Source organism: Trichosporon asahii, assembly GCF_000293215.1.
Source record: "Trichosporon asahii var. asahii CBS 2479 unplaced genomic scaffold scaffold00009, whole genome shotgun sequence".
Classification (NCBI taxonomy): Eukaryota; Fungi; Basidiomycota; class Tremellomycetes; order Trichosporonales; family Trichosporonaceae; genus Trichosporon; species Trichosporon asahii.
In genome coordinates, this window is record NW_014040915.1 from 1,086,361 (window position 1) to 1,110,841 (window position 24,481).

At 59.7% G+C, this 24,481-nt stretch overlaps 10 protein-coding genes and 1 non-coding gene across 11 annotated transcripts; 2 read left to right on the top strand and 9 right to left on the bottom strand.

The window, feature by feature from the left end:
• Positions 1 to 169: 169 nt before the first annotated feature.
• Positions 170 to 2,488, bottom strand: A1Q1_07184 (poly(A)-specific ribonuclease; the record flags this gene model as incomplete). Its single annotated transcript, XM_014327420.1, has 7 exons — positions 170 to 286; positions 324 to 1,090; positions 1,132 to 1,441; positions 1,578 to 2,071; positions 2,182 to 2,206; positions 2,269 to 2,308; positions 2,367 to 2,488. The coding sequence occupies 7 exons, from the start codon at positions 2,486 to 2,488 to the stop codon at positions 170 to 172; spliced, it is 1,875 nt and encodes a 624-aa protein (XP_014182895.1).
• A 627-nt stretch (positions 2,489 to 3,115) lies between these two features.
• On the bottom strand, positions 3,116 to 4,308 carry A1Q1_07185 (deoxyhypusine synthase; the record flags this gene model as incomplete). Its single annotated transcript, XM_014327421.1, has 4 exons — positions 3,116 to 3,202; positions 3,240 to 3,545; positions 3,659 to 4,072; positions 4,123 to 4,308. The coding sequence occupies 4 exons, from the start codon at positions 4,306 to 4,308 to the stop codon at positions 3,116 to 3,118; spliced, it is 993 nt and encodes a 330-aa protein (XP_014182896.1).
• A 223-nt stretch (positions 4,309 to 4,531) lies between these two features.
• Positions 4,532 to 6,840, top strand: A1Q1_07186 (mitotic spindle checkpoint-related protein; the record flags this gene model as incomplete). Its single annotated transcript, XM_014327422.1, has 7 exons — positions 4,532 to 4,640; positions 4,681 to 4,907; positions 4,971 to 5,280; positions 5,330 to 5,510; positions 5,605 to 6,047; positions 6,113 to 6,441; positions 6,511 to 6,840. The coding sequence occupies 7 exons, from the start codon at positions 4,532 to 4,534 to the stop codon at positions 6,838 to 6,840; spliced, it is 1,929 nt and encodes a 642-aa protein (XP_014182897.1).
• A 65-nt stretch (positions 6,841 to 6,905) lies between these two features.
• Positions 6,906 to 7,699, bottom strand: A1Q1_07187 (uncharacterized protein; the record flags this gene model as incomplete). Its single annotated transcript, XM_014327423.1, has 7 exons — positions 6,906 to 6,909; positions 6,967 to 7,121; positions 7,166 to 7,330; positions 7,381 to 7,415; positions 7,461 to 7,484; positions 7,539 to 7,553; positions 7,603 to 7,699. The coding sequence occupies 7 exons, from the start codon at positions 7,697 to 7,699 to the stop codon at positions 6,906 to 6,908; spliced, it is 495 nt and encodes a 164-aa protein (XP_014182898.1).
• Positions 7,700 to 7,993: 294 nt separating this feature from the next.
• Positions 7,994 to 8,080, bottom strand: A1Q1_t196. Its single transcript has one exon. It is a non-coding gene; the product is annotated as a tRNA-Val (tRNA).
• A 2,478-nt stretch (positions 8,081 to 10,558) lies between these two features.
• Positions 10,559 to 12,337, bottom strand: A1Q1_07188 (cop9 signalosome complex subunit 1; the record flags this gene model as incomplete). Its single annotated transcript, XM_014327424.1, has 4 exons — positions 10,559 to 10,718; positions 10,804 to 11,780; positions 11,829 to 12,199; positions 12,238 to 12,337. 4 exons carry the CDS (start codon positions 12,335 to 12,337, stop codon positions 10,559 to 10,561), a joined length of 1,608 nt encoding a protein of 535 aa, XP_014182899.1.
• An 822-nt stretch (positions 12,338 to 13,159) lies between these two features.
• Positions 13,160 to 14,645, top strand: A1Q1_07189 (inorganic diphosphatase; the record flags this gene model as incomplete). The annotated part of the gene is made up of 5 exons (XM_014327425.1): positions 13,160 to 13,257; positions 13,484 to 13,605; positions 13,675 to 14,033; positions 14,083 to 14,148; positions 14,421 to 14,645. 5 exons carry the CDS (start codon positions 13,160 to 13,162, stop codon positions 14,643 to 14,645), a joined length of 870 nt encoding a protein of 289 aa, XP_014182900.1.
• A 275-nt stretch (positions 14,646 to 14,920) lies between these two features.
• A1Q1_07190 (uncharacterized protein) lies at positions 14,921 to 17,332 on the bottom strand (the record flags this gene model as incomplete). The annotated part of the gene is made up of 11 exons (XM_014327426.1): positions 14,921 to 15,133; positions 15,223 to 15,248; positions 15,294 to 15,436; positions 15,503 to 15,798; positions 15,863 to 15,892; positions 15,997 to 16,262; positions 16,321 to 16,450; positions 16,500 to 16,519; positions 16,572 to 16,644; positions 16,697 to 17,173; positions 17,243 to 17,332. The coding sequence occupies 11 exons, from the start codon at positions 17,330 to 17,332 to the stop codon at positions 14,921 to 14,923; spliced, it is 1,764 nt and encodes a 587-aa protein (XP_014182901.1).
• A 390-nt stretch (positions 17,333 to 17,722) lies between these two features.
• On the bottom strand, positions 17,723 to 18,667 carry A1Q1_07191 (uncharacterized protein; the record flags this gene model as incomplete). Its single annotated transcript, XM_014327427.1, has 1 exon — positions 17,723 to 18,667. One exon carries the CDS (start codon positions 18,665 to 18,667, stop codon positions 17,723 to 17,725), a length of 945 nt encoding a protein of 314 aa, XP_014182902.1.
• Positions 18,668 to 19,306: 639 nt separating this feature from the next.
• On the bottom strand, positions 19,307 to 20,299 carry A1Q1_07192 (uncharacterized protein; the record flags this gene model as incomplete). The annotated part of the gene is made up of 2 exons (XM_014327428.1): positions 19,307 to 19,547; positions 19,602 to 20,299. 2 exons carry the CDS (start codon positions 20,297 to 20,299, stop codon positions 19,307 to 19,309), a joined length of 939 nt encoding a protein of 312 aa, XP_014182903.1.
• A 442-nt stretch (positions 20,300 to 20,741) lies between these two features.
• On the bottom strand, positions 20,742 to 22,390 carry A1Q1_07193 (uncharacterized protein; the record flags this gene model as incomplete). The annotated part of the gene is made up of 4 exons (XM_014327429.1): positions 20,742 to 21,307; positions 21,346 to 21,643; positions 21,690 to 21,984; positions 22,053 to 22,390. 4 exons carry the CDS (start codon positions 22,388 to 22,390, stop codon positions 20,742 to 20,744), a joined length of 1,497 nt encoding a protein of 498 aa, XP_014182904.1.
• Positions 22,391 to 24,481: the final 2,091 nt, after the last annotated feature.

Here is a 24,481-nt window from a genome sequence, read left to right on the forward strand (position 1 = left end):
GACCTACCATAACGTATTCGCCAAGGTATGCATAACAGTCTAGGTTGATAGCCAGTATGCACGTAACTTTTCCTATTTTTTTGTACGCTTTTTGTTGTTTTTCGACTATCGTCGCCCGCTGCCGCGGAGTTCGCTGCTTGTCAGTTGCGTTCCGGGGAGCTGAGGTAACTCACTTGTACGCAGACTCGATACACTTGTAGATGTCACGGTACTCTACGACGAGACAAGACTGGGAGTCGCGCGACACCAGCATGACCTTCTCGCGGGAGCGGGCGCCGGCATCGAGCTGGGCTGTCAGCTTAAGAGGTCTTGGAACAGCTTACCTTGTTGAGTGTGGTTAGAACGTGGCTCAGGTCGAGGACGGGCTTGCGGTCCGGGCCGACCTGGTGGAAGACATAATCTCTGAACAGCTTGAGGACATAGCGGTCACCCGACTCAGACCACTGCGGGTCCATGTCAAACTCGGGCCGCTCGTTGATGAAGCCGAGCTTGATGAGCATGCGCGCGATGCGACCGTTCTCAATCTCGGCGCCGAGGTCCGACTCGAGCACATCGTTGTAGCTCTGCAGCGCATCGAGCTCGTTCAGAATGCGAGGACCAGCGAGGCGCAGTACCTCGTCGATCGTCTTCAGAGCTGTCGGCTTGCCGAGAAGGTAGGCAACGAGGTTCTTCAGGTCCGGGCTGTAGGTGCGTCCGATGATCTCGAGCGAGGATGCGATGTGTTGCCCTGGCTGCACATAGTCCGAGCACAGCGCGAGGATCAATTGACCGAAGTTCAGAAGATCCTCCTGCTGGAACAGCGGCATCGGCGTCTGATTGTCGAAGGCCAGAACATCGAGAATACCGACGCCGTTCACTCGAATGCGGTTCTTGCCCGTGATAAGAATCTTGGTCGCGTCAAGGCACCGCACGGCCAGTCCGGCAGTGTGGACAGCCTTCAGAGCGTTCGCAATCTGGATCACGTAACTCCAGATGATGCGCTCGGGGATCGGCTGGCCGGTCTGTCTGCGCCGGTTGATCGCGTCAGGGTTCAGCCACTCGTCGGCAACAGTCGTCGAGTCAGGATGGAACTCGTAAACCATGACAAGCGCTGCAGGGTCAGCTTTGATGCCTGTCATCCAGCTTGCTCACAGTTGTCATTGAATGCCTTTGTGGTGAAAGCCTCGCGGAGCCCGACGATGTTGGCATGTCGGATCTGCCTCCAAGTCTCAACGGCCTGGAAGGCAGCCTCGTTCGAGAGCTTGTACCCTTCAATGCGGCGCAGGCAGTACGCGTGTCCGTCGACCGTCGAATTCGCCCGATACACCGGAGCAGGATGGTGGAACACACGGCTGACAGGCGGATTAGGGTTGCCGAGCGGAACAAGGTTGTGGTACACGTGCACCTCTGCTGGAAGACCAGCAGATACACCGGGGTTGGCGTAGGTAGCTTCGTGTCGAGCCTGGATCATGCGCCTGAGGTCGTCGGGGACGAAGAACGAGTGCATCGGTTGACGTCCGGCAACGTGAGGCATCGGTGACACATACAGGTGGTGGTCGGGCTGGCGTCAGCTTAGATGTTCGGGTCCTGCAACTCACGACACGGCGTTGCGGAGGAGCAGCGGTTCCGAGGAACACTCCGTCCGCGTGGTCAAAGCCCATGCCGCCGCTCTCGTCGAAGCCCATAGGCGGCGGCACGAGGCCAGGTTGCGAAGCCGGAGGTCGCAGCTGTTGCGCGTAGGGTTGAGCATCAGCAGCAGGAGCAGCAGAGACGGGAGGGGTAAATGGAGCAGCATTGGCCCACTCCTGGGGAGCGGGAGTCGAGCTGGCACTCGGAGAGTCGACAGAAGACTTCGGCACAAATACAGGTGCGGACAGATTGGCAACACTCAGAGTCTTCGGCTCGGGTGTCTGCGTCGGTGTCGTGAACACACCGGCGGCGGGACTGGGATCAGCGAACGTGCTCAGAAATGGGAAATTCACTTGAGCTGAGTCTTCGGAGTGACGGGAGCAGGAGACGACGTAGATTTGGCATTCGGAGTAGAGGGAGCCTGTGTCGAGATGGGTGGGGGCGCCGAGGGGTCCGTACCAGGCTGCAAGTGGTTAATCAACATTAGGGTCGACGCGACTTACGGGAGGGTGGTAGTATGCGCACTGTCGCGTTAGCGTGTGCCGCTTGTTTGTCCTGCTGCATGGTACTCACTCCCTGGTCCTGGAAACGGCAAGATCTGAAGCAAGGTCAGCCATCTGAGGCGCGTTGAACACGCGGCGGGAGAGTGTGTGAACGTACCCGTAGATTAAGACGTTCCGACACAGGCGTTGGGTCGCATCTGCAGAAAGTCAGCGATGACGCGACGCGTCTTGCGCAAACACACTGTCCCACACAACAGGGGACCCACATGTGTGGTGCGGCCATACGTACCCTTCTTTACCTTCTCTGGCTGCTCCGACTTGTGTGACTCAGTTGGCCGGACAATCTGGATAGCCGCAGAGCGGGCGGGAGCCGCCATGGCTCAGGAGACGAGATGGGGACGCGAGAAGGTGGGCGGGCGAAGGAACGGAGGAGACGAGCAACACCGGAACAGGGGGGTAGAGGAAGCAAAGGCGACGCGACCGCACGCGATGGAGTCGAGATGGGCGTGCTTGTGGACCCGTGGTGAAGTGGATGATAGGGAGAGAGTGCGGTGACGGTTGGCGGCGGCGACGGATGCAACCAAACGCGCCTGGCGGCAGTCGACCTCCCGCACTCCACGCGAGGAACAAGGATTGACCGAGCCGCCGAGAATCCTTAACTGATTAGCATTCACATCAATAATCAATATTATCAGCAGCGACCCTTTATTCATACACTTCGCACGCTCCCGAACACAGTCATGCATAGCATCGCCAGTGTTTGCGTTTCCTGTCCGCCAGCTGAGACTGCATTGGTGCTCTATTTCGGGCCGCTCTACACTATCACTGCCTCGGACTGTGAAACCCGATCTGACGTGTCTCGGCGTACGTCACCGAGTCCGGCGATTTAAGAAAGCCTCAGTCGACGACGGCCGCAGAGAGCACCTGAGAATCCAAGAGTAGTTTGCATGGTGCAATGGGTATATCTATATGCAAGGTATTTAGTTCTAGATGTCTACAGCTTTCTAGGCCTGGCCAGTGGCCTCCCAGTGAGCCTTGCCAAAGGTGCTGGCGACGATCAGAGGGAAGACGAGAGTGGCATCGGCGTAAACCTGACTGGTCAGCTAGGAAGTGCGAACACCAGCTCACCTTGACGCTCTGGGCGTTGGCACGGATCTTGCCCCATGACACGGCCTCGTCGGGACGGGCTCCAGAGTCAGAGCCATCGTACTCCTGGCCGGTGTTGATGTAAACGGCGTAGTCGGCACCGTTGCGCTGAGCGTTAGTTTCCGTCCACTTGCATATCGAACTCACGAAAAGCATGGCGTTGGCAATCTGGTGCTTGCACACACCGCCGCCGAGGATGATCATGCCAGCCTGCTTAGCCTTGACGCTCATGTCGTTGAGGCGGCGGATGTCGCCGACGATGTCAACGTTGAGCGGGGCAGGGTCGGCCTTGTACGTGTGGAAGTACATCATGTCTCCGAGCGAGCCATCGGTGAGCGCAGGGCAGAACACGGGGATGTCATTCTGAGATCAGCTCGCGATCGCGGGTCCTGGAAGCTCACCTTCCAGCACCAGTAGTAGACGCTCTCCTCGTTGTTGATCTCCTTTCCAAGGCGGTTGATGACCTTGCTAGGAGTCCACTTGACCTTCTCCTCGCCCTCCTGCTCCTTGACCATCTGGTCGAGGATCGGCATGATCCAGTCCTCGAACGAGCAGTAGTTCGAGTTAGGCACGAGCAGGTTGCCGATGCGGTTGAGACCCTTCTTGCGGAGATCAGCGCCGGCGAGGTGGAAATCACCAAGGATGGTCGAACCAAGACACTTGACAAAGTCCTCCTCGACACCACCGGCGGTGGTCACAAGAGCGTCGACAAGCTTGTGCTTGGCGAGGAAGAGGATGATCTCGCGGAGACCGGAAGAGATCAGGTTCGAGGTGTAGCCGAGGAACAGCGTCAGAGGCTGCTCTGAGTTCTCGCGCTGCTTGCGCTAAAAAGTCAGCTAATACTGGGAGAAAGAGCGAAGCTTACCATCTCGTCGACGACCTCGATCGCGCGAGCAAGGCCGGTGGCCTGGAAGCCGATGGTCTCGTACGCCTTGAGGAGGCTGGTGAGGTCGATGCGGTTCGAGAGGTCGGGACCCTTGACATGAACGGCATTCTCGGGAATGGCCTCAGAGGGCGTGAGGATGTTGGCGTGCGCGTCGTTGGTCGCCATGATCGTCGCGGTGATGAGTGATGATGCAGCAGAGGCGGTCCGAGATTCAGAAAATGTCTACCCTCCACTTTCCGAAATCTCAAAGCTTGGCCCCGCACGTGCCCCTGAGACGTCGCATGTTACGTAATACGGTCTGGGTGACTGTTGTTGTTCTGCATCCCTATAGTGATGTAACTTCGGCCCTCGCCCCTGCCTTCCCTCACATTGCACAACACGTACGGCCATGAGCAGAACACCACCAGTCGGCTCCAGGATCCCGTCTGTGAGGTCCAGCTTCCGCCCGACGTCGACACTAGGCAAGCGGCCAGCGGGCGAGGCTTCCCTCAGCGAAGGTGAGTACCGACCGGACAACGAATGTCGGACTGACATTAGACCCCGTTGCGACTCGACGAGCTTTGACGCAGTCTGTCTCGAAGCAAAACAACCTCGAACGCAAGGTCTTGGAGCTCGAGAAGCGGATTCGCCAACGTGATCAGGAGGTGGAGGACCAGCGGATACGTATCGAAACGCTCACGAATGAGCGACGAATCCTGCTCGAGGGAGAGACACACGAGAAGCAGATCGGCGAGGAACGGGAGCGAGCATGGGCGCAAGAGAAAGTGGGTCTTGAAGCTACGAAGAGCTCGTCATGTAGCTAACATCAGAAACGCCTGGTCGAGCAGCTGAACAAGGAGCGCCGAAAGGCGACCGAGTCGACCGCCGAGCTCTCCGAAGTGCATGGCAAGTACACTATGCTGTCAGCACAGCACACGTCTTTGAAACAGGAGTACCAGGGTCTGGATGAGGTCTTGAATGGCCGCATTGAGGAGCTGGAAGGAGACGTTAACAAGTTGCGGAGCTACAAGAAGAAGGCGGAGGAGCTCTCAATCCAGCTTAAGGAGGAGAAGCGGCGGTCTGAGGAACGGGAGCGGGCTCACCGCGACGCCGAGAACGACCGCAAGGGAGAAGAAGTCGTTCGTAGGGAGCTTAAGAGTGGGTTTTGAGCTACTCCATTTGCTGCACAGCTAACGTGCAGGGCAAGCACAGAACGTTGTCGCCCTCCAAAAGTCCAACGACGAGCTGCAGAGCGAGGTTTCCGAGCTGCGCCAGTACAAGAAGGACTCGCAGTCGGCTGACCGTTCCTCGAAGGAACTGGAGCGATCTCTCCGTGCCGAAATCCGCAGTCTGAACGAACAGCTGGAGCGAGCCCGTCGCGAGGTCGAGTGAGTTTTCCGAAGCGCACTGTAACTGACATGGCAGCACCCTGACGCAGTCTTCCTCGTCGACTTCCTCAGAGGAGGCCGCGTCCCTGAACAGCCGCCTCGAGGCTTTGTCGCAGTTACATCGCGAAACGGAATCGCAGCTGGCGGCAGAGAAGGCGCAGAATGAGAGTCTGCACGATCGACTGTCGCGCCTCGCATCCGACTCCCAGCAGGCGTCATTCACGCTGTCCAAGCGGGCAGAGGAGGCAGAGCGAGAGCTGCGATGGGCCCAGGAGCGCTGCAAGTCGGCTGAACTGCGGGAGGAGCTGGTGCGCAAGGAGCTCGAGGCTGTGCGCCACGGTCTCGGCGCTTCATCGGGCGGCGCCGACCCGCAGCGAGTGAAGGACCTGGAACGTCTGCTGGAAGAGTACAAGCAGCAGCTGGAGGAGATGTCTCGGGACTCGCGCGACCTCGAGACTCGCCTTGCAGGCGGAAAGGGGCTCGTGAAGCGTTCAGAGCTCGAGGACGAGCAGGAGCGCTGCAAGGCACTTCAGTCCGGTGAGTTCTCCTAATGGGGCACTTGCCTCTCCGCTGCCGCTACCACGAGCACGAGCTGACGACAGAAATCGAGACGCTGAACAGCACGATCGAGGAGCTGAATGCCGCAAACTCAACATTAGACGGCGAGGTGACCGAGCTCATGAAGCGCGTCGCATCTGGCGAGTTCAACCCTGCCCGCGAGCGATGCCTCGAGCTCGCTGCCAACCCGGCCGCGAAGGTGAAGGCGGTGCGCGCACAGCAGCTCGAGGAGCTCAAGGCGGAGAACGCGGCGCTGCTCGAGAGACTGGCCGGCGCCGGCGAGGCCGTCCCGCTGATGGTGTACGAGAAGCTCGTGCAGGAGAGGGACGACATGAAAGTCAATCACGAAAAGCGTCTCCAGCGTCTGAAAGAGGTGAGTTGGCTGATTTCTACCCCTTGGCCCTCTGGAGGGCTGTTATTTTGTTCAAGTAGCTGACTTCAGATCTTCGGTATAAAATCTCGCGAGATCCTCGACGCTGTCCACTCGCTCCTTGGGTGGCGAATCAAGTTCGACGACAATGGGCACGACATCCGGCTCGCGTCCATGTATGCGCCGAAGGGTCGGATGGGTCTCACCCTCAAGTTCACGTCGCAAGAGGGACATTTCGGTACGATGCAGATGAGCGGAGGGCTCGCGCGAGGGTTGGAGGAGGCGCGCGATTTCTGGGTCGCCGAGCGGCAAAGTATCCCCGGCTTCCTGGCGCAGGTCACGAGCGAGCTGTTCGAGAAGACGACAATGGGTCGCGCAGCCGGATACGTCGGTCTCGGATAGCTTGTCATGTATCATTCATATAGTCTCTACATCTTACATCTCGCCGCACTCCGCTATCCGCACCGTCAGCTTCGGGCTGAATGTCAGCTTGAAGCACACAAGAAGAGTGGGAAGCTGATCACTCACCGGTTGTTCGCGCCTGTCGGCGTGTTCTCAATCTTGCGCACGGTGAGGAGGCCGTCAATGACACGTCCGAAGACGGTGTGCTTGCCGTCAAGGAAGTTGGCCGGCGCCGTCGTGATAAAGAACTGGCATCCGTTCGTGTTCGGTCCCGAGTTGGCCTGTCCTGTCAGCTGATACGGCCCGCTTCAGCAGTTCTACGCACCATGGACAGCAGGCCGGGCGAATTGTGCTTGACCTCGAAGTTCTCATCGTCGAATTGCGGGCCGTAGATGGAGAACGTGCCCGTGCCGTCGTGACGGATGAAGTCTCCTCCCTGACACATGAACTGCGGGATACTGAGGTCAGCTAACTTGCGGGACGCTGGTAGCTATTACGCACACACTGTTGTTAGCTAAGACGCAACTGCTCCGAGCTTACCGGTGGAAGGTCGCCTTCTTGTATCCCTGCGGAACCTGGTTCACCCTGCTGTCAGATGTAGCCGCAACGAGTAAGCTCACCTGTGCTCTCCAGTGCAGAGCTGCCTGAAGTTCTCCGCCGTCCTGAGGTCAGTTATCGTCGAGCTAACCCTAACTTACTTGGGCGTGATGTCGCTGAAGAGCTCTGTTTGTCAGCTTTACCACACAATCGCCAGCTACTCACCCATCTTGATGCGTCCGGCCGGTGTGTCGCCGATGGTAATATCGAAGAAGACAATCGGGCGGGTGACGCCCGCAGGCGCATCGAGCGAGGAAGACATGATCGCAGGAGAAAGTCGAATGTTGACAAAGGTGCTTGCTTCAGCTCATGAAGTCACCAGTGCCTGGTGGAGGTCGCCTTCCTCGGTCTCCCACGTGATAATGGTCACGTGAACGTCAGACGGAAGCAAATGATGTCAAGTAGCCGCGGTAGTGATCTCGGAAAATCCAAGCTCCTTATCTCGAGGTATCATCCGTGGCACTTGATAATACCACCTCATCCAACACTGCCAGCAAACTTTTTGCGAGAGCACAAGTCTTCAGACCACTTGCAGACGCTCAGAGAAGGAAAAAGATGACCTCTGGCGGGGTCGAACCGCCGACCTTATGCGTAGATCTTCGAGATGTTAAGCATACGCTCTAACCAACTGAGCTAAGTGGCCTTGTGATTGGATCACGAAAGCGAGAGAGCGCCCAGGCTCAGGAGGCGTCAGGATTCCAGCGAATTGCAGGAAACGAGTTGCTCCAAGTCCTCACTGGCTCTGCACGACGCAGATTATGTTCTCCTTTGCCGAACGGTGTCGGTATGGCAGTCCAAGAGGAGACTTCCGAGCTGGCCTGTGGCCCGTGTGGCGACGATGCGGAAGGGTGTGTCGGGCAGAGCAATCCGCACCTCGGTCTCTTTTTGAGCTTTGCAGTTCCTGTGATTCGCTTTTGGAGCTACTTCGGGACTTCCGAAGAAGCAGCTTCGGCCCACAGGGCCACAGAGTGTGAGAAAGGTGAGTAACGCGAGGTACTCAGCTCCCCGACAACGGGCGCGAGCGGCCCCACAGCCCATAGCCACCGAGGTTATGACGAAGTAGCTACTGCTAATCTCACTATCTCGGGGGTCATTTCCCCGTCCCCGGGATAGGCTGGAGCCAATGAGCACGGCTGCAAAAGACTGGTCGTGAGACTGGTGGGTGGTAAATGGGATAGCTACATTGGTGGTTGAGGGCTGAAGCAGGGCGAATCAGCCGCGGGGTCACCAAGGCACCGTCGATCACTTGGTATACCCGACCGCCACCACATCATTGGTGACGCGAGCGATGAGCTCGTTCTTGCACTATAGCTTACTGCAGCCTGTCAGCCCGATGAAGATTTGGCCTTGCACTCAGCTATTCCGAACCTTCAGCTGACCCGGGCTCCTCAGCCGAATGCCCATCACATGTCAGGCGCTGTGCGGGGTACAGGGTGTCGCTGTGTCACACCCAGCGTTCCAGACCTATGAAAGGTTGCATTGTAGGGAGCCCGACTTCCGCGGAGGCTGGCTCTGAGTGGGCGGAACAGTTCGTATTGAGCAGTGCAACACTGAGTGGACTAGGTGGGCAAGATCTACCCGTGCTACGTCCAGTGTCGCGGGTGACAGGAATGGAGTCGTGACGAAGCCGACTTGGCACTGGCGTTCAAGGAATGTTCACGCGCCACATCAACGCGTAGCACCGACTACATCCACAGCGACTTCCATAGTTCTCCATAGTGAGCAGCTATTGACAAGGTACGCCGGGCAACGCTAGCGCTAGGCAGTAAGTGCCACCGCCGGCGGCGGACATCGGGTCGGGCCTGAAGCGTCGGGGATAGGCTGCCCCGAAACAGCCCAGACCGAGGGGCAGACCGAGCTCATGAGCGGGCGTAGAGCCAGTCAGAGGAGGAACGAGAGTGGAGCCGGAGCGCGTCCGCAGCTCGCGCGCGACGCAACACCCTCTGCTCTGGTGGTGATCGTGTTTGCTCTGCTGCTTATTCCTGGGTCAACCAAAGCGTGCCTTGGGCCCATGCCGTGGAATGCAGCCGCTCGGCATCGAGCACCAAAGAGTTCGGTGATCAGGGAGTCGGCGGGCAATCTCAATCTTAGGGCCCGTCGAGGATGAAGGAACCACAGGGAAGAATCTGAGATCATCGATACTGGGCTGGCAGCGTGCCCCCCGCGCGACCCGCGCTGGGTGGTAGCACAGGTACCAGCGGGTCGCGTATCGGTAGGAGAATCGCGTCGGGCAAGGCCCGGGCGTAGGGTGGGCCTGGGAGCAAGGTTTCGGCGATCCTCAGCAGTGACGTCGTGCCCATCATGGCGGGTTTGTAGCCTTGCCCTCGGGAGTCTGGGTAACAACAGCAGCCTCTGAGCGTTTCGGGGTGGGAGGACGAGATGAGATTTTTCGGGGATCGAAGACCAACTCGCAGATCCGTACAAATACTTGCCTCGATGTTGATCGACGAGACCTTCTGAAGATCGACATGACGCAGCCGCCCTCTTGGCGTTGAAGCCGGCTCTCACACAAAAGCAAACGCTCCACCAAAGTTGTACACCGAGCCACGACCACTCGATCACTCGGGTGAACCACCCGTACCGACCCCCACCGACGTTCTCCCCTCTTCCCACGACCATCAAACGTATAATCACCGCCCAGCCCCGTCCTTCCACGGACCGCAGCACGGATCGCAGCGCGCCAAGCGATGGCGACAAAGTGCGAACGATGCGGACGACCAGCGACCGAGACGGGCGTCATCTGCTGGCGATGCCGGTGCGAGATGTCTCGTTCCGCTGGGCCGCTTGTGCGCGCCAGTGCTGCCAACCGCATCGTGCTGCCGACGAGCCTCATTCCCCGAGTCAACAGGGCGCACTTCCATGAGCCCAGACCCCTTCGGGCGACTGTTGGACCGTAGCCGCGATAATGGCGTGCTCTCAGTCCCATCCTCAGCACCTTGAAGCATTTCCTGCATTAGGACTCTAGACCCCACAGACTTCCCACCCATTTGTATCATAGTTCCCGCCCTTGTCAATATGTATCCAACTAATATCGTTTCCGGCATATCCGGAGCAGCATTCGCATCCGTCACGCTTATGATACACTTCATACACATCTATGCACATCTGGCGTTTTACAACATTACGAGCTGAGGGCGCCGAGCAGCGGGGCGCCTCCCGCGCCGACTCCGTGGCTGGAGCGGTCACGGTCGCTGCGGTCACCACGGTGCTCGCGCCACCACTCCTTGCGGCTCTCCTTCGCCTGGGGCGGTGTCGGGTCGACGACGACGCCAGCCTCCTTCCTGTCTGTCAGCTTCGAGAGTCACGCTAGCCCAGCTGGATCGGACCAAAATGCTGAGGACGTACGGCCTCCGGCTTCATACTCACAGCCTCATCCTGAACAGCGCCGTCTGGACCGTGTTCGCGATATCCTGTCCCGTCTTCGCGCCGCCCTGGAACGCCTCCTGGCGCGGATCCCTCTCCCTGATCGTAACGAGGCGATCGACAGCGTCAATGCGCACGTCGACGGTGCCTTCCTCGGCGAGCTTGCAGAGTTCGGCCATCATCTCGTCCTCGCTCGTGTTGAAGGCTTCCGCCATGGCCGCGACGCGCACCGAAGCAAATGGCTCGAGGTACTGCACCAGCGCCCTTGTGCGGATCTTCTTCGCCAGGTCCTCGGCGTGAGGCGCCAGCCATGGGTTCAGGAGCATGTGCGGCTGTGCCTGCTGCACGAGCTGGAGCGCGGCACCGTACTGCGCGTCCACGAAGGCGGTCACGAGGTCGATAACCCAGGGCCGGTCGGCGAGGGCCGCACGGAAGCTCCCGCGGTCAAGGAGGACGCGGCGGATGTACCCCCGGCTCTGGGAGGCGAGGGCTCCCATGGCGGCGATGAAGGCCATGTCTGCCGACGAGATTGCGGCTCCCTCCCAGTCTCCCAGGCCGCCCTCGTCCTCGACGTTCGCGAGCTCGCGCACCGCGGTGGCGTACGATCCATCGGCCAGCGCCAGGATCGCACGTGACACACGCAGCTTGGCAGTCACGCTGCGGCGGACGGCCTGGCTGCGCGCAACATTCTCGCGCGACGCCGCCAGTTGCGTCGCCGTCATGTCTTCGTTGACCTGGACTGCGGAGGAGGATGTGGAAGAAACGGGGTGGAGACGGTCAAGCGAGGCGTCAACTTTGCTAATGTTGCCTGCGAGCGGCGTCGTGTCGTTGAACATGAGAGCGGCCTCGAGGATGCCGAGACCGAGCTGCACCTGGTGCGCAGGGCCGGACGAGTACTCCCTCATTTGGGAGTAGGACTTGAGCGCCTCGCCGAGGTGGCCCGTCTTGATTGCAAGTTCCGCGAGGGAAAGGTACGAGAGCTGATATCAGCTCCCTGGTCCGGCACGTCGCAGCTTTGTTAAACTCACTCGAATGCTCTCCTTGATCAGGTTGGAGAGATACCCGTTCAGCTCGACTTGGAGGCGCTGGTGCTCCTGCTTCGCGGCAGCGCTCGCCTCAGCAACCCATGCAACGTCGCGACCCCCCTCAGCCTCGGGACCGGCGCGGCCCTCGCCCTCGTCCACCTCCATGCTCTCATCGTAAGTTGCGCCCGTCAGCGTCGCCTCGATCTGGCGACACAGGCGGCCGTACAGCTGCGTGTCCCACGTCTCAGCCTTCAGCACAGGGATAGCCTGCAAAGCCGCTGCACGGGCGAGTGCGAGTGCCTTCTGAGAGGGCTTGGTCTTGGAGCTGAGGACGAGAGTGGGGATAGCGGCGAGTCGGGTGATCAGCGCGCGGCCTGGTGTCAGCTAAGGAGTCAATTGGATAGCAAGGTACCTTTGTAAGTGCCGCGGTAAGCGGCCCAGTCGAACGTGTCGGGGTCGAGCTCGTCGAGCGCCCCGATGGAGACCTTGAGAGGCTCGCCTTTCGGACTCATGGTGCTTGCTGGGTGTCTCTTGTTGTCGGTGGACTCGATGACCTCAACGTCGTCATGGTGCGGAGGCAAGATGGTGTGACCGTGGGAGAGTCCAGTCACCAGACCAGCCGTGGGAGAGTTCGAAGTGTATCACGTGAGCGGTCGCGATCGGCCTTATCTGTGTCTCTAGTGGTGGTGTCCGCGAGATGGGCAGTGTTCGGTGAGTCGGTCAGTCGGCGTGTCCCGAGGTTTGACCGAAAGCCATCCGGAAGACCGAGGGATGCAGCCGGGTTGTGTGTCCGAGTGGGGGGAATGGAGGCATGCATGCGGGGGTGTGCGGAGCCCGGGGTGCGCATGCTTGGCGCTCGGAGGACGAGGAGGAGAAGGAGGCATGCAGTGGATGCTACGCCGTGCGCTCGGTGCCCATCGCCCCTCTCTCCCCAGCCCCAAGTGGCTCGCTCCCCTCCTCCCTCCTCCCTGCTTAAAAGTCTAAACGCTCGCTGGCTATCTGAGACCACCCACTCGCCTAAAGTTGGGGGCAATCTGGCGCGGTGTATTGGGGTAATCGGGGGATTTGAGTGGTCCTAGTGTTGAATAGAGGCGGGAGCAAATTCCCAAAAGCATCGGCTCGGTGCGAGCACGCCTTGAGTAGCCGGGGCTATGATTGGGTTCTGCGGCCCATTGCCATTTCAAGTCGGCGGCGCGGACGTATTTACCCAAGATTCCCCTTCCAGACGTCCCCCGACCCCCCCGCGACACCCGCGACACACTCCACGTTTAATGTCTGGCTCTGCCATCCGACGACTATCCACCACCGCTTCTCACCTCAGACGGCTACACACCATGGCTAACGAGTACCAGACCCGCCAGGTCGGCGCACCCAACACCCTCGACTACCGTGTCTTCCTCGAGAAGGACGGCAAGGTCGTCTCCCCCTTCCAGTGAGTTTGCAACAAACTCTAGAGAGAGACTTCCGGCGGATCAAGCAAGGGAAAAGGGCGCCTGTGTTTGGTACACAGCAAGGGCACACATCGACAGAGTGCGCAGCTAGTGCAGAGGAGTTCTGGATCACTTTGCTGGCGATCGCAGTAGCTCGACGCAGCCGAGTACCTTCTTATCTGCCGGAATGTCCACAGGCTAGCGTTGTCATCCCCAGCTAACCCACAGCGACATCCCCCTCTACGCCGATGCCGACCAGACCATCCTCAACATGATCGTTGAGGTTCCCCGCTGGACCAACGCCAAGATGGAGATCTCCAAGGAGGAGAAGTTCAACCCCATCCTCCAGGGTGAGTGATGCGAGAGCGGAGCGAGCACTCCGCACTGTGCGCTAAGCGAGGACCTCGACTGACAACAAGACACCAAGAAGGGCAAGCTCCGTTACGTCCGTAACTGCTTCCCCCACCACGGTTACATCTGGAACTACGGTGCCTTCCCCCAGACCTGGGAGGACCCCAACGCCAAGCACGCCGAGACCGGCGCCAACGGTGACAACGACCCCCTCGACGTCTGCGAGATCGGTGAGGCTGTCGGCTACGTCGGCCAGGTCAAGCAGGTCAAGGTCCTCGGTATCATGGCCCTCCTTGACGAGGGTGAGACCGACTGGAAGGTCATTGTCGTCGACGTCAACGACCCCCTTGCCCCCAAGCTCAACGACATTGAGGACGTTGAGCGCCACCTCCCCGGCCTCATCCGTGCCACCTCGGAGTGGTTCTGCGTAAGTCGCTGCCTCTCTTTCGTCGTGTTCCCTACTGACTCTGGTGCAGATCTACAAGATCCCTGACGGAAAGCCCGAGAACGTCTTCGCCTTCTCTGGCGAGGCTAAGCCCAAGGTGAGTTCTGTTGCTGTTGTGGACTGGAGGGATGTTTTCTCGGAAACGTCAGGCTGCGGAAATCGGACAATCTCCGAGGTTCTACCGCCTGACGCTAGTGGCTTGTGCCTGGCGCTAAAATAGGGTGCCCCGCGTTTGTGGCACCTCCACCGGCCAACCACCTCCACCTCCTCCGAAACTCATCTTCCACCATCCATCCAACTCCTTTTCAGTCTACAATCTCTTGCAGATGTTCTTACACTCGTGGACAATATCACTGACGCACTCTACAGAAATATGCTCATGAAATTGTTCACGAGTGCAACGAGGCGTGGAAGAAGCTCATTTCTGGCGAGGCCCCCGCCGGCGACATCTCGCTCGTCAACTCGACCGTCCAGGGCTCGCCCGGCTACATCACCAACGGCGACGCCGAGGTCCCCAAGGCCAACCCCCAGCCCGCCGCGCCCATCGACTCGTCGATCTCCAAGTCGTTCTTCATCTCGTCCGCCTCGTCCTAAGCGGTGCGCGAACGCGAGCGGCGTGGTGCGGAGGCACACAGCGTGTGCCGTCGTGTCCGTCCTCTGACATAAGTCAGGGGACAGCGCAAAAAGCTTGTAGAGAGCATATAGGAATGCAGTAGTAGCTAAGCAGCGGGGCACGAAGTGCGGAGCGATCGTCACATCACTTGCATCGGTTGACTATCTACTACAGCACTACTCGGTCAGACTCAGCCCGAGCTCGCGGTGCACGGCAGTCACGGTCGTGTGCGTCATGACGGCGTACTGTGTGTCAGCTAAGGTGCACCGCGCAGACAGCAGTGATAGGGAGGGAGGTGCACCTTGGCAATGAGGGCCTGGGAGCCATCCTTGATCTCATTGTAGGTGTGGAGGAGACGGATGTGGCGTGCGACGATTTGGTCGGCGTTGGCAGCGACTTCGGGCGGGAGAGCGGCCTCGAGGGCGGCGATCTCGTCTTGCAGCAGGGCGACGGCGGGGTTGGGGTGCTGCTGAATAGGCTACAGTCAGCTTTTCGGCAAGAACACCTTAAGCTGGGACGATGACGAGGAGGGTACGGGGTGGGAAGGGAGGGACGAACCGAGGTGGTGGGGGCCGTGGTTGAGGCTGAGGACTGTGTGTCAGCTAAGTCGCGCCACCTATGTAGCTTACCTTGCTGTTGCCGTTGGTGGTCAACATGATGCGTTGAGAAGATGATGAGAAGAGTTGAATGGGTGTAGTTGTTGACCAGAGGTGACGACCAGGTGAGACAAGATCGTCGATGATCGGCGTCCTCTGGCTTCTGTGGCACTTCCCTGTCAGAGTCACAAACTCGTTAGATACCATACAATACAGCGATACATCAGCGTCATGAAGCGTACCAGAACCCCAAGCCCAGTGCCAACGCTGCCAACCCTAAGAACCCCCTCCTCCGCCGTCTCCGCCTCTCGATGCCCGCCACATCGACCACCTCTTCGCCTCGGGTCGCCTTCCAGTCCTCCCAGATCGGCTGCCTCCAAGCCCGCCGCCTCATCTCCCTCCCCGTAACCGGGTTCACGACCGTGACCCGTCCCTCAGCGGTCCGCCACCAGTTATTCGTGGCTGTACTGGCAGCAGCGGTGGAGCGTAGTGTCTCCTGCAGTTTCTCGTTATAGGCCACGAATGGTTCAAGGCGGGGCTGCATCGACGTCAACCCGTAGTCCAGCATCTATCGTCAGCCCGCACTTCTGAAGAGGACTCACGGCCCGCACAATCTGGGCAATGGCGCGGGACTGCACGCCCAATGTCCAGCCCCACGACCCGGCCACTGCATTCGGCCCGATAACGATGAAGTAGTTTGGAAACTTGCGTCAGTCTTCTCAATGGGGAGACTCACGCCCGGAACAGCGAGCCCGGCATACGCTTGCGGCCCGCCCAAATCTTCCCAGTACTCTCTCAGTTCTCGCCCGCACTCGCCGTACACGCCACGACTTAGCCCGACACCCTCCCATGCCACATCCGCGCCGGTCGCGTAGATGATGACGTCGTGCTCGCGCGCCCCATCGGCCGCCTCAATCCCACGCGGCCCTATACGTGCTACGGGGGCCGAGACGAGCTCCACATTCTCCCAGTGCAGGCAAGCGAGCCAGCCCAAGTCTAGCGCTGTGCGTTTGGCTCCAAGCGCTGCTTGTCAGCGCTCCTTACAGTGGGGTAAGCTCACGAAAGTCAGGCGTTAGGGCGGGGACGTACGCCTCCGGCGCCGTCTGACGGAGATACTGGATGATCTTCTGCTCCTCGGCGGCGCGCCACGGACTGTCGTCGAGCGAGCGGACGGCCCATTGGTGGTCCAGCTGCCGTGTCAATCGGTACCGGTGCAGCCGCAGCCAGCCGGGGATATACCTGAAGCAGAACTTCTCCCACTCCGTGAATGTGCGTTGAACTAATGTCAGTGCCGACTGCGGGAGAGCTCACGCTTGGGAGGGAAGTAGCCCCCGGAACGGACGTAGTGCGTCAACTTCACGCCTGGAAGTGCGGCGACGCCGGGCTGTATGTTAGCTGGTCGTGGTAGGCTGCTGGGTCCCATCATCGGAACTCACAACCAGTTGGATGCCCGACGATCCGTTCCCGATCACAGCGATGCGTTTCCCCTCGAGCTCGACGGCGGGGTCCCAGCGCAAGTTGTGGAAGGACTGGCCCTCGAACGACTCGATCCCGGGCACCTTGGGCAGACGGGGCACCCTCAGCGGTCCAGCAGCGGACACGAGGACGCTGGCGCGGATCGTCTCCTCCGTCCCAGTGGCCGTATCTCGGATTCGTACGGCGTGGTGCTGCTCGCCCTCGTCCCATGAGGAACTGAGAAACTCGGCGTTGAACCGAAAGCACTCGCCCAGATTGTGCTTCTCGATCAAGGCGTGCCAGTACGCTAGCACTTCGGGCTGGCTCGCGAATACTGTGTCCCAGTCTGGCGAGAGATCCGAATACAGACTGTACAGGTGGATGGGGACGTCGACGCCCGCACCGGGCCAGAGCGAGTCGCGCCATACGCCGCCTGGGGCCGACTCTTTCTCTAGGATCTGCCGTCAGCCGAATGTCCCGGGTCCGCTTCTCAGTTTCGGGTGCGGAGAACTGAAGGGAGCACTCACAGTGATGCCGACGCGATCACCGCAGAACTCGCGGAGCCGGATCGCCGTAGAGATGCCCGACATGCCGCCGCCAATGATGACGACCTGCATGACGACGGAGTGTGGATGTACATGTGGTTGAGTGAGAGTCTGTTGACAACTTCCTTGCGATCGAACGTTGTCAGGATGGCCAGGGGCTCCGCGTCGCGGTGCACATCGGTCACAGTGACGGCATCAGCGGAGTGAGCGCCTGTCCAAACTCTAAATCAAAACGCGCTCCACGCCGGCGTGTGGTAGTGGGTAAGAGGCAGACCACCAACTGTCCTCACCACTTCGGCTGTCAGTTGGCTAGGAGATGAGCAACTGACTTCTCGAGTTGATGGTCAGTAGGTGTAGGACGGCGTCTCGCCCAGTAGCAATGGGCACGGTAAGCGTGTCGGACGTCAATGGAGTCATCGTCGCGTAGCCCAAGATCCCAAGAATACATCTCCACAGCCCAGTCTAAAGCTTCGCGTTGATGTCGTCGAACACCTTCGGCCCTTGCTTCCCGAGCGCGGTCGCGACCGCGACAAAGTCGGCCCCAGCAGCCCTCATGCGCTTGTACCCGTTCGCGTCGCCGACGCCTCCGACGCCGATGATCTGGATATCGACGCCAGCTTCGTCAAACATCTTCCTCAAGCTGACCACATTGCCGAGCGCGAGCGGGTGGATCGCAGGCCCAGCGAGGCCGCCGAAGCCGCCCTCGGACGGCAAGATGGGTCCCTCGGGGGTCATGACGACGGAGGAGCCGAGCGTGTTCGCGGCCGTGATGAAGGAGATCTTGCCGCTGTCCTTGACGGCGCTGACGAGCATCCTGAACTGGCCCGGGTGCGTGTAGGGTGTTGTCTTGAGGCCGATGGGGATGGGCGAGGAGTCGGGGAGGGCAGCGAGGAAGGCGCGCAGCTCGCCGTCGTCGTAGGCTGGCGGCGGACGGCCGGGCACATTCGGGCACGACAGGTTGATCTCGACGGCAAGGCGGAGCGGCACCTCCTTGCTGAAAGCGATCACTTGGCGGACGGCCTCGGCGTTCGTCTCGGGCGTCTCACCCGTGACGGACACGACGATGAGCTTGTCGCTCGGCTCCTTGGCCAGTGCTCGGATGAAGTCGAGATAAGATGCGAGCGGGTGCGGGCTGAGACCGAAGCAGTTCAGCGAGCCCGTCAGGCTGTCAGAGGACGGCTGGAACGCCGGCGGGTCCCTAGATGTCGAGGATGTGGAGTCTGATGGGTCGTAGAATAGGAACGTGTTCACGGCATCGTCGTGCGGGTACCCGTTCACGAGCGAGGTGCGGGTCGTAATGGCTCCAGTGGAGGGAGACTTCCACAACGGGCGGAGGAAGGTCAGGTCGGAAGCCCACGGGCACGCGGCGTTGAGGAGCGGAGGCTCAATGCGAAGCTTCGCCGGCATGGTGGGGAGCTGGCGTGAGGGGGTCGTGTGAGTAGCGAAGAGGTGGGCAGGCGACCAAAGATAAGGATGAACGAATTCTTGTGCATTGGAGTCTTGTGATCTGCTGCTATCTTTTTAATTGTCCCGCCCCTTTGGGCCTAATCGGAGACCTAATCTACATAAGAGTCGGGAACTTACGGGTCCTCGCGGAACTTCCGACGCGGGCAACAGCGCCTGGCGGGGAATCGGGAGGGGAACTTGCGGTGAACTAATCACAGTTTTGTACAAACCTGAGAGGAAAGACTAAAGAACAGGTGTACGGAAAGGCTAATCGGCATCTTGGTGCCTACTAACAGTGTCCTAATTGGCAGAGAGAAGAAGAGGAAGAAGTCGCCCCTTTCGGCGGCAGAAGTTATACGACAGTGTCCTTATTGGGCAGTTTGAAGAGAGTAGATGATGGGAGACAGGGTAGAGACAGTAGTGAAGATGTGCACAGGAGTGGACACAGTTTTGACGACAGGAATTTTGGAACATGTCTACACCCACCGGCCGAGGATGGACATGACGACCAGGCCGGTGAGGAGAGAAGCGAACGCCATGAAGACGCGGAAACCGCTCGCATTCTTGAGCGGGCCATCGACAAAGTCGGACGCCAGAAGTTTAAAGGAGGAGTAGAGCTGGAGTCAGGGATCGAACGGGGGCAGTGCTCACGAGGATGCCGGCCGAGGTCGAGTCGAGGATACCGATTGACACGAGAGCGGCCGTACCGTTCGCGGAGAAGGACTGGCGAACACCGATACCGATCGCGATACCGATGGGCGTGATCAGCATGAAAGCCAGGATCTGGAGAATTGTGTGCAGCTTGGTCTGCCAGTGCAGAGAAGCAATACGAGCGCCAAGCCTGGGGTCAGCTAGTGGTTCAGTGGCTCGGAGAGCTGCGAGGGCTGGGACTCACGCGGCACCTTCGAAGAGCTGGTGGAAGATGATGACAAGGAGCAGCGTCGTCCAGGCACTGGACGAGTCGGCGCCGAGCGTGACACCAATCATGACCGAATGGAAGATGATGCCCGCTTCGAGGAGGATGACCTGCCAGGCAGCCTTGCGTCTCTGCGCCGTCTCGATGGAGATGTTGCAGGCCTCGTTCGCCTCCTTGTCCCGGTCATCCTGAACACCCTGGCGCCAGGCTGCGACAAAGTCGAACAGGAAAGTGATGAAGGCGCCAGCTAAAGCGATGGCAGGTGCGGTCGGAGGGAAGTGTAATGTGCCGAGGCACGGGTCGGAGAACATGAGGAAGCCGTGGTAGAGCAGGTGAATGAAAGCAGTCGAGATAATGATGCCTGTGCCAATGTGGCGAGCAAAGAAGAAGACGCAGCCCCACACACCGTACTCTCGTCCGACCGATGCGGAGTCAAGGTCGGCCACGGAAGGACCTTTGAACCACCCCGCCACTGTCGGGAGCATGATGCCGAAGAATGAAGTAACGAGGACGATGAAGATGGACGCAATGTGCATGCCCATGTTGTAGCTGCCGAGGACGACTGTACCGCACGCCGGCTGGGCGTGAGCCTCGGGACAGTGTGGGCCGTGGCTGGAGTTAGCTCCGGCGGCAAGGTGCAACGGACTCACGTTGATCCGTCGGCGCGCAGCACACATTGTCCGAGACTGTACGCCTTCTCGGCGAACTCAGCCTCGGCGAGGGAGTCGAAGCAGTCGTTATGGTCGACATCTGGCGTCAGCCTTGGAAGGACAACATCACGCACCCCAAACACAGTGGCGGCCGCCGGACGACTCAATTGCGACAGCCGTGGCGGCGACAGAGAGTAAAACGAGTGTGAGGAGTCTAGTCATGGGGGAGAGAATGTATCGATGCCAGACATGAAACAAGAGGCTTTCGTTTAAAAAGCAGGCTTGCAGCGATGGCGTCCGGTTGGCTTTCGCGCTCTGTCTTGAGACGCGGCCCGAGCGGTATATCAGATAACATTGCATCCCGAAAGCTACAGCCCGCTACAGCCCACTGCTGTCCCTGGTTACCCGGCTCCGCACCGCTTCAGTTCTACATTGTGCGAGCAGTGCGGCCATGTGTCCGGCCGAAAGTCTATGACTTCTGCCACAGCTTCCAATTGCCCTGCAAGTAGTGCTTGACACCGAAGAGCGCAAGGGCCGCCGCCAAGTACAGGCCGGCACAGAACCCGATCGCGATCTGGTATTCGCCCGGCCCATGCCTGCCAAGATGGGTGCGCGAGTAGTCGACGAGCATGATGCCGAAAGGCTGGCCCATCAGGTTTGGGATCGAGAGAGTGAGCCAGTAGATCGACAGCGCTGAGGCCAGTTCCGGAATGCCAACAACCGCAGCCGTGAGAGGCGTCGCTGCGCTGTGGATCGTGCCCGAGCAGGCGCCGTTCACGAAACCGTAGAATGCCATGAGGCCGAATGTCCGGCCGGGCATCCAGATTGCTAACGTCGCAACACCGCAGATCAGGTAGCTCACGATCACCATGTTCACTCGTCCCAACCGGTCCATGAAGAAGCCCCACATCGGTCGCCCCACAAGCTGTCCCGCGGCCACAATCGATTGCACGGCGCCACCCTGCTTCTGCGTCATACCTAGCGCCGAGGTGCAGTAGGACGGGAGGGTGTAGATCGCGATAAAGTAGCCCATCACTGCACGTCAGCGGCTGCGCCAAGCAAACAGAACTCACTCGTCAGGAAGGCCCACAGAAGCAGCCACTTGTATCCCTTGTGCCAGAAGAAGCTGACCTGGAGCGGTGCCTGGCGCGCCTGGACCTGCTCATGCCTTCCGCGTAGCAGGAGCGACGCCGTGATGAGGACGAACGCCGAGATGCACCCGTTGATCACGTACGTGTACTTGACACCGACCGAGTACATGAGCACGGGGGTCGTGTTGGAGAAGATGAGGGCGCCGACACCAGACCCTGCCTGCGCGATGCCCTGCGCGAGCGAGAGGCGGCGGTCGAACCAGTGCGCGACGAGGGGTTGCTGGCCATTATTAGCTCCACTCCGATCTCGGACTTCAGGTACATACCGACGGCACGAGGATCAGGCCCATCCCGAGACCGAACACGATAGCCTGCGTCGCGATGAAGGCGCCGAAGCTGTGCGTAAGGCCCGAGAGACACTGGCCCAGCGAACATAGTACTGCGCCGATGAGCAGCACGGCCTTGTACCCCAGCAGGCGGGTGAGGTAGTTGGCGAGCGGGCCCTGGAGCACGGCAAAGGCCGCCGAGAGGCCGCCCACAAAGGCGTACTGCAGCTGCGACGCGCCATAGTAGTTGTGCTGCAGGAAGAAGGCCGTGAACACTCCATACGTTGTGTTGATACTGTACGTCAGCCACAATGCCAAAGGTGAACCGGGGCCGAAGCCGCCGGTAATGTCTGCAAAACTCACCCCCAAGTACAAGCGTTCAGAGCGAGGATACACACGACGACAACCCAGCCGTAGCCGCCGTTCGGGAGCTCGTCGCCGCCGTTGTCGATGTGCTCCTCGGTCACGCCTGCGTCGAGGGCCTCCGCAATCTCTACGTCGGAGGGGGCATGGCTTGGCGCCTGGCTCGCTCGGCTCGCGCGACTCCGCCGGCTCGCGAGCGTGTTACCGCTGGCCTGGCTCGCCGTCCGCGTCAGAGTCTTCTCATTGTTGTCGAACAGCACCTGGGACTTGTCGTCCGCCGAGATCACAGAGTTCTGGGTCAAGGTGTCGGGTTTCTCGTCGAGGGCATGGGAGGGCATTGGAGTGATGGGGAAGAGATGGACGGCGGACCCGACATCTTTTGCTTATGCAAGCCGCGGCGGCGCGGGGCTCTGCAGGTACAAAGGGACAGGGTATCCACAATGGTGCCGGGTGTACATCCTGGAGTATTTCGGTATTCCCGGCCCACAGGTGATAGAGTGAGCAGAGTCTTGGCTCCGCGGCTAACCTGACAGCTGACTCCACGGGCCTGTCTGCAAATCACAGGCACGACGTCGGATTCATCGCTTGCATCGCGTTGTTCGCGTACACCGGCTACGAAAGATAATGCTTTGGGAGTCATGACTTGTGAAAGAAGAGAACGGTGAATTCAGGCTCATTTAGCAAAGTCCTATCCCGTTACTCTTAAGCCGTCTCCGGACATGTCTAATCCGTCTTTTAAGGCACCTCCCTGCCTGCTCCCCGCTTGGCCCCTCCGCTGTCGGCGTGCGGGGCTCTGCGGTGACTGCCAACGTCACGTGCTCCGTTGCTCGCGTTTGGGCTCTTTCGAGTGGCAACAGCGCGTCGCCATCGTCCATTCACCCACTCGTCCCGTAATCAGAATTGCCCATTCCATTCCGTCTCTGCGTCGCAGTTTATCGTGTGCTCATGGCTTTTGACCCCCACTCTGTCGCATCGGAAATCAGACAAGGCGCAAGTACTCGGCCATCAACCGCAAGTCCGCTTCGAGCCTTCCATCACCCCATACCGACATCACCCCTGTAACTGCGCCCTTCCTCGCCATGAACGTCTCAGCCTTCCTTCATTCCTTTCCACCCCACCTTTGCACGACGCTTACTCTGGAAGTCTACTACTGATCAAGGCCTTCTGATGTTTCCCCGGTGAGCCCTGTCTTCTCGCTCCACGGCACCGACTCTTTGGGGAAGAATGTTGCGGCATAGGGAAGGCGTCTGGCCGCGGGGCTCACGGCGCCCGCGAGCAAGCCTCACGTGCCTGAATGAGTGGTTCTCAAACCCGCATCGCTGGGTTGCATTCACCATGCTCTGTCCACTCTGGACATCTGGATGCAGGGAGGAGGTACGTGCGTTGGCGCAGCAGATCGCACCCAGACATGACCTCTCCGAACGGAGCGTGGTAGGCTTTATCGTAAAGCTAGCTGATGTCCTTGAATGAGAAGTTGGTCTTCCCTGGCATTGAGCTTCCAGCTTAGCGCGGTGGTGCCTCGCAGTGTACACTGATGAACTGAACCAGTACGAAGTAGATCTCTTGAGCGGCAGACTGGATGTCGAGTACCTTTGATCGCATTCCTTACTCGACTGCGATCGACGACGACTTGCCCACTCGACTCAGACACTCGCCACTCGCAGTGTCTCTCAAGCACACATTGCCCGTCACCACCGGTTCGGCATACCGCGCTGCCCGCAGCCCAGCTTGCTGCGCATGCTGCATAGTGACGACGGCTTCTTCTTTCAAAGCATCTCGATCTTTCCTGCATCGTCCGCGTAGTGACTGCGGAGGGTTCCGCCATGATGGCGCTTCAAGTAAGTGCACCGGCAGGGGCGAAGCTTTCCGTTGGAAAGCCTTGCGGAAAGCGGAATGGAGATGATCTTCGCGATCGCCGGGTGTCCATCCTGAGAGGCAGTCCGGGATACCGGATGGTTGTTGAGTCTCGGACAGAGCGATCCGGATGAGACCTTTCCAGAACTGAATTAATTAACGAGTTTGCATGTCGAGTGTCAATCTCAGACCAGACCCCGCCTCAGACATTTCACGCGGCTTCAGCGGGGTGCTTGCCGCCTCTGCATACGCTAAATGAAGGGACGCCACTCAAGACGTAGGCGTCACTGGCCCAGCGTGTCCTGACAGGGGGCGATCTGCCTCGACACTCGCAGCTACTGACAGACATCTTCAACAAACGAACTCAACGGCTTTCCCTCGCCGTCGCCTGTCGCCAAACCCTCGGCCTCCGGGCCGACAGGGACTGCAAGTTCAAGCAGGGGCGGGGTGATCGAGCGCCTGTCGCCCGGCGTTCACTCCGTTACACGCCAACATGGCTGGAAGTTAGGAAGCGGCACCAACCGCGAGGCACGCCGTAGAAGCGCTTGACGTTTCAGACGACTCACACAACTGAT